This window comes from Propithecus coquereli, unplaced genomic scaffold (assembly GCF_000956105.1).
Source record: "Propithecus coquereli isolate 6110/MARCELLA unplaced genomic scaffold, Pcoq_1.0 Scaffold87, whole genome shotgun sequence".
NCBI lineage: Eukaryota > Metazoa > Chordata > Mammalia > Primates > Indriidae > Propithecus > Propithecus coquereli.
In genome coordinates, this window is record NW_012154951.1 from 4,393,901 (window position 1) to 4,403,580 (window position 9,680).

The window sequence follows — 9,680 nt, forward strand, 5'->3', positions numbered from 1 at the left end:
ATCCCGTTCTTCTGCTCTTTTGGTGCCCCACTTTGGATAATCGGCTTAAGTTTAATCCAGGAAAGTATAAGAGGTGCTAGATCACTGTCGTTTCTTATAATTGAGTAATATTCCATTGTAAACATATACCAAATTTTAATAATCCACTCATGGATTGACGGGCACTTGGTGCAAATTGCATTTTTAAAAAGTTAAGTTTAAGGTGCCTACAATACATCTGGGAAATTTTATCCAACACAAAGTTGAGGATTAAGGGTCTGGAGCTTGAAAGAGGAAGTGGTATTGAGAATGCAGTTTTTAAACTGTCATCTTGATAGTGGAAGCCATGGTAGTGTTTGCTATTACCCAGGGAAATCATGGAGAACCAACACTATAGCCTAGTACAATGCCAGGTACATAAGTACTCAATAAATGTTTCATGAATGCTTAATGAATGAAGACGATGAAGCACTAAGTGTGGAATATGGGGGAACAGTGACATTGAAAAAGAGGAGGAAAAACTAGCAAAAGAGAGAAGGCATGGCTTATAAAAAGGTAAACTTTGAGAGAGTGATATCTCCAAAGCCAGAGGAGAGAATTTCATGAAGGAGATGGTAGAAAGCAGTGCTACTTGCTACAGAGAGATTAAGTAGCATGAGGACTGCAAGTGGGCCTTTGGAGAGAGCCTTATGAGATGACTGGTGGTGTCAGGGGAGGAAGTTTGCATGGTGGTAGTAGAAGTTGAGGGTAGGGATTGGAAGGGGAAGCAGGCAAAGAAAAAGGGCTTTTCTTTTATGAAATTGTTCAGGGGAAAGGTACAAAGGAAATTGGACATAGTGTCAAGGAGATGTGGTCCAGAGGAAAAGCTTTCTTTAGAATGGAGAGTCCTTCCCACCATGTGCAAAAGAAGTAGGTAGAGAAGTAAGAAGGAATGACTCCAAAGGCAGATTTCTTCCTCAGGGCTTTCTAAGATAGGACCTATCAAAGCTGAGGATTCTCATTTGGTATACCCACAGTAGCTCTGTAGATCATCATAATGTCATAAACCTTAACTTACTTGTAGGAATCTGAATATGCACCCTCTCTAGAAGATTCCTCTGTTATGTCTGTATGTATCTTTCTAGTCTTGGCTGTGTAGATTTAATGGTCTTCTTAGGGAAAAAGTAGAGTTAGCTCAGAGTCATGGATCTTTTATCTCTTAAAGCCACACACTTCTTAATGATTTAAAATTTTAGATTATCTTCTATATACAAGTGAGTAGTCACTTCTGATGATTTGTAGTTGTGGAGGGGGACCTCAGCCATGGTATTCATCTGGGACTGTGAGCAAATTATAGGTATCCATCAATTTCTAAACTCAGGAACCAGATTCAGATATATTTTTCCAGATAGTGCTATTTGAGATAGACTCATTATCCAAACTCTTACTCTTTACTGTCTAAACTCAGAGACATGCTTTACAGTCTGAACTGGCTATCCAAATCTGAATAATTTGGATTGCAAAGGATAGTTGTACTCTGATTAAGTTCTTTCTCCTGTCCTTTTTTCGGGAGAACCTAGGATTGTAAGAAAGAACCAGGATAAATGTGAGTCTAAATAAACCATTTCCTCCCACTGATTAGAATACTTTTTTCTATAGATCCATTTCACTGGGCTTGGCTTCCTCAAGCAAAAGTTCCTTTTTCTGAAGAAATAAGAAGTTTGATTCTACCATATATTTCTGACATGAACTTTGTGCAAGATTTATGTGAAGATCTTTATGAACTTTTTAAGGTAAATAAATGTTTCATTTTGATTATGCAGAAAATAAAGTAAATCTTAAAATGGAAGAGATTTTCTTAACAGAGCTAATTTGCAATTTATTACTTCTCATATTGCTGCTTGCAGTAGAATCTGACATGACTGAGAGGCATTAGCAGTTTTACTTTACCAGGACCATAAATTTGTAAAGTTACACTTACTGTGAGTATTCTTTGAAGCGAGACTGCATTAAAATTTAAGAAGTTGTTTTCTTCAAAAGTTGAACTTTGGCGGGCGCGGTGGCTCACACCTGTAATCCTAGCACTCCGGGAGGCTGAGGCGGGAGGATTGCTTGAGCTCAGGAGTTCGAGACCAGCCTCAGCAGGAGCAAGACCCTGTCTCTACTATAAATAGAAAGAAATTAGCCAAACAACTAAAAATAGAAAAAATTAGCTGGGCATGGTGGCACGTGCCTATAGTCCCAGTTACTTGGGAGGCTGAGGCAGTAGGATCGCTTGAGCCCAGGAGTTTGAGGTTGCTGTGAGCTAGGCTGATGCCACGGCACTCCAGCCCAGGCAACAGAGTAAGACTCTGTCTCAAAAAAAAAAAAAAAGTTGAACTTTCACAAAATTGTTAATACTTCATAAATTATAATATATATTTGGCGACCTGCTATTTAATTCTCTTAAAAAACCTAAGCCCTCTTAAATCCTTTATGGAATAAGTTGAGGTATAAATAAATAAATCTTTTTTGTCATCTTGAAAGTATACAAAAAGATACCAGGTAAAAAACTCTTTTTGTTTTATCAATTAGGAAAGCTTTCTAATGGCCTTATTTGCTAAGTTGAAGTATTCATTTGTTTTCAAATATTTATTTCAAGGATCTCGATTTTGGAAATTACAATTTTTTTTCCTTTCTGTGATAGACTGACAAAGGATTTGACAAAGCCACTTTTGAAAGTCAGATGTCTGTGATGAGAGGTCAGGTAGGTTACTTTTTTATAATCTTATTCATTAGGAAAAAAGTCTCTTTGGAACACCAATCAACTGTTTTCTCCACTGTCACCCGGAGATAGAATTCTTAATACTACCTGTTGTGCTCAGATGACTAGAAATGAAGTTAATTTAAATAGTTTCTTTACTGTATTGTTTTATAAATTAGGTTTTATATATTGTTTATTTAGCTATTTGTTTCTCCCTACTGTGAATTGTCTCCATTTTGATAGCCATTTTCCTGGGTATCACTACATTTTTCCTCCTCAAATCCACTTGTTTGGGCATTTCAATATCAAGTTCTGTTGTCAATAGTCTTTTCCTTGCAGAACATGTTTGGCCTTTGCTAGAGTAGTGATTTAATAACCAAAGTTCAGCACTGATTGGGGCGCGAAAGAACTAATTGTAACTCAGTCCTCTCCCCCTTCTCTTCCTCACACCTCTAATTAAATATTAGAGATTCAAGGTATAAATCTGCTGATGTGGACCTGCAGGCTGGGCTGACTCTCAGATAACATTTGCTTCTTCAACTCTATTCATGGTATTTAGATTCCAAAAGGAAGACTTGAAATGAAAATAAATTATACTGTAAACACTGTCCTTTGGTAACTTTTAAATTAACATTCTCTTCCTAAAATGTACATTTAATTTAAGGTAGCTGTTTGCTACAATACCTGTGGCAAAGAAGATGAGTCAAGTTTTTGCACTGATATTGTATTATGTAACTTTAGCAAGTAAGTATAGGTAAATAAGATAATTGTTTATTCATTCACCAAATAATTATTGACAGAACTAGTGCCAGAAACTAGTCGCTGGAGATAAAGCAGTGAGCAAAACCAAGTTCTTGCTCTCATGGAACTTACACTCTGCTGAGGAGGTCAGGGTTCGGTGAAAAGGGACCGAGTCTTAGCTAGTGCGTGTCTCTGTGCTCTTTCACATTTGTGCAGTGCTTTACAAGAATCAGTAAGTGAAATGACTGGAGCAGTAGGGTAGAACCAGAGTATGGAGAGCTTTAAGAACCAAAATATAGATTTCACACAGAAGGAATTGGGGCGGTTAGAAATTTAGCATTAAAGAAAGGCCGTGATGAGACAGAAATTTTTGAAAAGGAGACCTGCTTCTAGGTTTCTTCTATGAACTCCTTGAAATTGTGTATAAAATTTGTTTATAAGTGCATTTTGCGTGTGGGAGGAGATAGGATATCTCAGCAAAAGGGATCCCTAACCCAAAAGGGGTAAGAAACACTGCAGAAAACTAGGCTGAACAGTGGGGTGTAGGTTTGCTTAGTAGATGAGGAGAGTAGAGCCAGGGGGCATCACTAGGAGGCTTTTTTTGGTAATTCAGACATGAATGAAGGGATCAGATGATCAATGATTATAATTGTGTTGCAGAGTTTTACCATCCCAAAATACGTGTGAGCTAAATTTTCAGGCATAGATAATTATGCCCTGATTTGACCTTTTTGCTTGAAACAGATTGACTTGACATATCAATATGCTTCAACTTCTGGAATTTTCTTATCCCTAAAGGCGTACCTTTATCTTAGGGATGTTATTTTAAACAAATAAAGAAACAAAGAAATAAATGCTATAAATAATTTTATAAGCTTTAATTGTGGATTAAAGTTAGTACATGAGGAATTTAAATTAAAAAATGCATCTGAAAAGTTATGCTGACTCTTGAGGTCTGTTACAAGATATAGCAGTGGGTTTATTTATTCATATCCTGTCTCATTTACAAAGGAGTTTAAGGTATTATAAAAATGTATGTAATAAAATATAAAAATGACAGGATTAAGATCTGGGGAGAGAAAGAAATAAAATGATGATGCTTTGGTTGTATGTTTTAGTTTGATTTTGTTCTCCTTTTAATTTTAGTTTGATTTTGAGCTTTCTTATAGCCAAAAAGAATAATGTACCCTGACCATGTACACGATTCCGTGGCTCTCTGGTTTTAGCTGGCCTTTTTGTTATTGTTGTTGTTTCATTTTTTTAAAGTTGGTCTAAGGCCGGGCACGGTGGTATGTACTTTCAGTCTCTGCTACTTGGGAGGCCGAGACAGGAGGATCCCTTGGGCCCAGGAGTTTCAGGCTGCAGTGCACTATGATTATGCCTGGGAATAGCCACTGCACTCTAGTCTGGGCAACACAGTGGGACCCTGTCTCAAAAAAAAAATGGTCTAAAAAAATCAGATATTATTCTAAAGTAAATCAGCACTTATTAAAGAGAGGCTTAACAAAAACAAATAACAATACTCTAAATTCCAGACAACAGAATCATTATTTTAGCCAGTTCCTTAATTGAGTCAAAATACTTGTGTTATTTCTGTCATTTATAAATATCCCTTAAATTCCTTTCCCCTCCAGTTTTGCCTGTTAACTTAATGATTTGTGTTTTCTATAACCAAGCCTTTTGCCCTAGTTTGTAGTAAGCCTTCAGTTTTATGCATATAATCAGTGACATGCTCTAATTCTCCACATGAAGTTGTAGACTGAAACTACCATGAAGGTTTTGTGGTTTTTTTGTGTTTTTTTTTTCTTTTTGTAGTTTGGGACTGGTAATGTTTATGAAAGCTAAAGATAAACCTTGTTTTGAATTTTATATTAAATAGGTCATAGTCAGGTTCAATAAAATTCATTGATGTTCTACCTGTGCCTATTTGGAACATTGGACCTGAGAATATTTACTTATGGGAATGTGAACTATATTTTCCATATGATCTGAAAATACGGCAGAAATAATAAATAAAACTGTTTTGTGAAAATACAGTGAATGAATATTCAGTGATTTACAAACAAGAAGCTCATTTACAGATTAAGTAACAATTGATGTTAAAGAAAGTGAGACAAGCACTTTAGTATCTCTGAGTACTTGACCCTTTACTGGGTACTTTTCTGTTCGTTATTGCTTATCCTCACAGCTCTACAGTTATTTGCATTTTATATGGAAGAATTTGGCGCAAAGGGGTGAAGTACCATGTTGCATCCGTGTGATAAGGGAGTCTGTCTTAAGCCTGGCAGATCTACGCCATTTAGGCATTGCCTCTGCTTGGGGCCCTTATCATCTCTTCTCTGGATTTATCGACATTCTATGTGGTGTCCTTACCTCTTCTCCCATTTCTTTTCCACATTAAGATGAGAAAGTCTCTCTAGAAACAAGTCTGATTGTGTCTTTCATTATTTAAAACTCCCATGATATATTTGCCCATGTGTATAGGCTCAAATCTAGGCTTTCAGCACAGTCAACAAGACCCTTCACAGTCTGACTCCAAACAATGCACCTGCCTTTGTCTTTTGTTGTTTTGCAGCTTCCCTTAAGCTTAGCAACTCAGAACTTCTCTTTCTTCCCATCTCCCTGGGGAGCCCTTGCACTGTTCTCTCCCCAGATGCCTTTCCGGTTTCATCTAGAGAAGAGTTGTTCTTTCAAGCTCCAGCTCAGTCTTCCTAGGCTCCTCCTGCAATCCAGGGAGTTGTTCTTTAGATTGCTGCAGCACTTTCTGGGAATATGCTGGTGTCCCATTTTACTCAGAAATGTGGTTTTAAAATCAGCGTATCAGGTACATTACTACTGAAAAATAGCTTAAAATTGACCATAAAGTAGAATATATGTGGTTTGATGTATACAGTGCGGTAATTCTCACACGCATTGAAATTTGAGAACGAGTGAACTAATCTAAAGGAAAGCTAAGCCTGTATGCAGAAGCCCGCAAGTTTGTGCCGTCTGCCTCTGCCACAGCTGTCACATGCCTGTCAAGCTCTCAGATGTGGCGTGGGTAGCGAATTCCAATATCTCCCCTTGCCTGCAGTATTTGTTCCATTCTATTTTTAAAAATAATCCTGTCTGATTTAAACATATAATAATAGATTTGCTTATTCTTTGAGAAGTGAAAAGAAAAAATCGGTGATATATGGGGATGGGGATCAGATTTTAAAGTCAGGATATGGGCCCTTTGTAGTTAAAGTGTCTGTCACACTGTATTGCAGTTATTTGTTCATGTGGCTGTTTGTTTCTAGAATGTGAGTTCTTTAAGGACTCACATGATTTTTCCCTCCTATTCAGTTCCTTGTTCAACACAGTGAGCAAATATTTCTTAGCAAATATTTCTTTAGTAAATAAATGCAAAATTATTGTATCTTCTGAACTCCCAAAGAAAAATTAATGGTATAGTTTTAGGATTGAATAATTTTTGCTGCTATATAACTATGTAAAAATTGAGACTTTGTAAAGCGACTTTCATTTTCTTGTATTTTTCTGTTTTCCAGATTCTCTGCAACAATCATGTATTGTTTTTTAGAGCCAGAAAAATATTCGATGTTACTTAAGTTTCGTATATTTAGACTAACATCTTTAGAATAGAATTTTTAAAACCCAAAGAAGAAACCAACCAGAACATTTCATTCCTTAGCCATGTTTTTGCACATAATTTTATTTTCGTGGTCAGAACCATGCTTATAGACTTAAATTTCATAAATTCTTCTTTTCCTTATTATCCAAATATAGCCAACTTAGAAAATTTTAAGGGAAAAACTTAAAAGGGATCCTAAAACAAATATAATCTATAACTATAATACTATTGCTAGTACAGGTCTATTTTCCTGATATGTTAAATACTCCAAATCTTCTAGGAACTAAATCATCTAGTTTATACTATTCAAAGTATTATGAAGCTTGCTTATTAGTGTGGCTTTATGTTGAAATGTTTATGCTTATCACTCTTGACCAGTCTATACAAGAACCATCAAAATGTATTGCATGTATCTATTAGATATTTTCAAATACCTGAATGAGACATCTGTATTTCTAAAGTATATAATAGAGAGAATTTTTCCTGATATGCAGGGAAAAAAGAAAATGATTTACTAAAATTTTATTGTGTCTAAATAGAGAATAGTATAGGCTATAATCTATGCCTTGAGTTTTATAACCTTCTTTGTATTCTCAAGTAGAAATGCCAAGGGTGTCTTTGGACATAGAATGTAATATATTTTACTTTTTCTAGTTTTATTTTTCTTAAGAGTAAGCTCTTAAGTAAAACTTTATTTAAAATGGCTCCCTCCCCAAACTCTCTAACCCCCTTGCCTTGCTTCATGTTTTCCCTTGGCACTTTCACCTTCTAATGCACAGTGTGATTTATTATTCATATTAATTGACTTCTCTTCCTGCTAAACTGTACATTTTATGAAGGCAGGAATTTTTCTTTTTTTTTTTTAACTTTTGTATCCCTAACTTAAAACAGAATATAGCACATAGTAGGCATACAGTAAATTTATTTGTTGAATGAGTGGATAAGGTAAGTATTTAGTTAAAACCAGACTGTTTAAACCAGTATTTATTTAGATTTTATGTTGAATAGAATATGTAGAACCCTTCACTTTGTTCATTCTCTGATTCCATTGCTCCTGGACATAGGTTTATTCTAGAATATCTTAAAGTTACCAATTGGGAAAAGTTATTTTATTCTCATTTTGTGCATTCATGTACATGCATATATAAACATACATATATCCATATAATCATATTTATAGCAGTCATTCCTCATCACAATCTCGTGTGTGTGTGTAGGTGGATGAAAAAAATTATAGTGAATAAATGGTTAAAGTAATGTCAGTGAAGTGAAACTTTTTATCTTTCTAAAATTGGTGAAAATCTCTCTTCTTTTCGCAGATCTTAAATCTTACTCAGGCACTGAAAGACGGGAAGAGTCCTTTTCAGCTAGTACAAATGCCTTGTATAATTGTGGAACGGAGTCAAGGTGGGAGTCAGGGTCGGGTTGTCCACCTAAGCAATTGCTTTACGCAGACCGTCCATTGCAGGAAGCCATTTTTTTCTGCCTGGTAACAGATGTAAGAATGAGATAAACAAACTGTTTAAAGTTATTTTGTTGTTAAACATTACGGTAATGTAAATCTGCTGTTAAGAGCACCAGTTGCCAAAACCTCAAGTAATACAAGTCTTTAAAGGTTATATTTTGAATGTAACCAAAAGTATACAGGTTTTTGTCCCAATATTAAATTTCTATTTCAGGGAAGAAGTGATAATTTCCTATATTGTATTTTGTAGAAAATTTGTATTTTATGTTGTTGTTAGTTTAAAAGGTAATTTTACACATGCTGGAATGACTGTAATTACCCTAGAATTCCAAGTAGAAAAATAAGGTGTTTGTTGACTTTGAATGCAATAATTTTTAATATACTTTTTAAACATTGAAAAGAATGTTCATGTTAACTCTTTTTACATTACAAAAGGCTTTTGAGGGTGCGAAAGTCTGAAACTGCTCTTATGAACTTTAATAGAATAGTTAGGTAATGGAAAAACACGTAAAAATAAAGCAATGTTGCCTTAATTTTAAAAGCTGCTGTTTTAGAACTTGACTAAGTGCCCCTAAAGTGGCTATTATTAGGGACCACAAAATTATATCTTTATTAAGTAACAAGTGACCATTTTCTTTTTTGTACTTTAGACTATTTTTGGTGAATTATTTTGTTGTAGTCAGGAAAAATTCTAAAGACATTCCCCTTTTGTTAAAAAATGGAAACATTCAAGTGAGACTTGACAGGAATAATATGAAATGAAGTAGATCCCCCAGTATTTTGGAATTCCAAAAATAGCAATAAAATTCCCTTTTGTTTTCTTGCATGGGATCAAGTACTCGAGATTATTACTTCAGAGTACTGATCTTGTAAAATTTAGTACTTCAATTAATATTAAACTTAAAAGTAAACCATACCCCACATTATATATTGGATTGCATTTTGGGGTCCTAGGTTATAAGTTCTTAAAAATAATACTACTACTTGAAATTACAGATGTTATAATTACAGTCAATTTTATATTATCAGGCCAATTAAAGGGAAGCATGACAGAGATAACCGTAAAATCATTTATATTTGATTTTGAAATCTATTTTTGTACTTTATTTTGAATATCAGTATGTCTGACATTCTTGGACTTTGCAGCACTGTGTGATTTA

General features: G+C 34.9%; 1 protein-coding gene across 1 annotated transcript in view; it reads left to right on the top strand.

Annotated features, from left to right (window-relative positions):
• Window positions 1-9,305, top strand: part of PI4K2B (phosphatidylinositol 4-kinase type 2 beta) — a 30,709-nt gene extending 21,404 nt beyond the window's left edge. Inside the window, exons 7-9 of the mRNA XM_012664188.1 lie at window positions 1,618-1,751; window positions 2,645-2,704; window positions 8,375-9,305. Of these exons, the coding sequence (XP_012519642.1) occupies window positions 1,618-1,751; window positions 2,645-2,704; window positions 8,375-8,548 (368 nt within the window). The 3' untranslated portion in view covers window positions 8,549-9,305. The remainder of the gene's footprint in view (window positions 1-1,617; window positions 1,752-2,644; window positions 2,705-8,374) is intronic.
• Window positions 9,306-9,680: the final 375 nt, after the last annotated feature.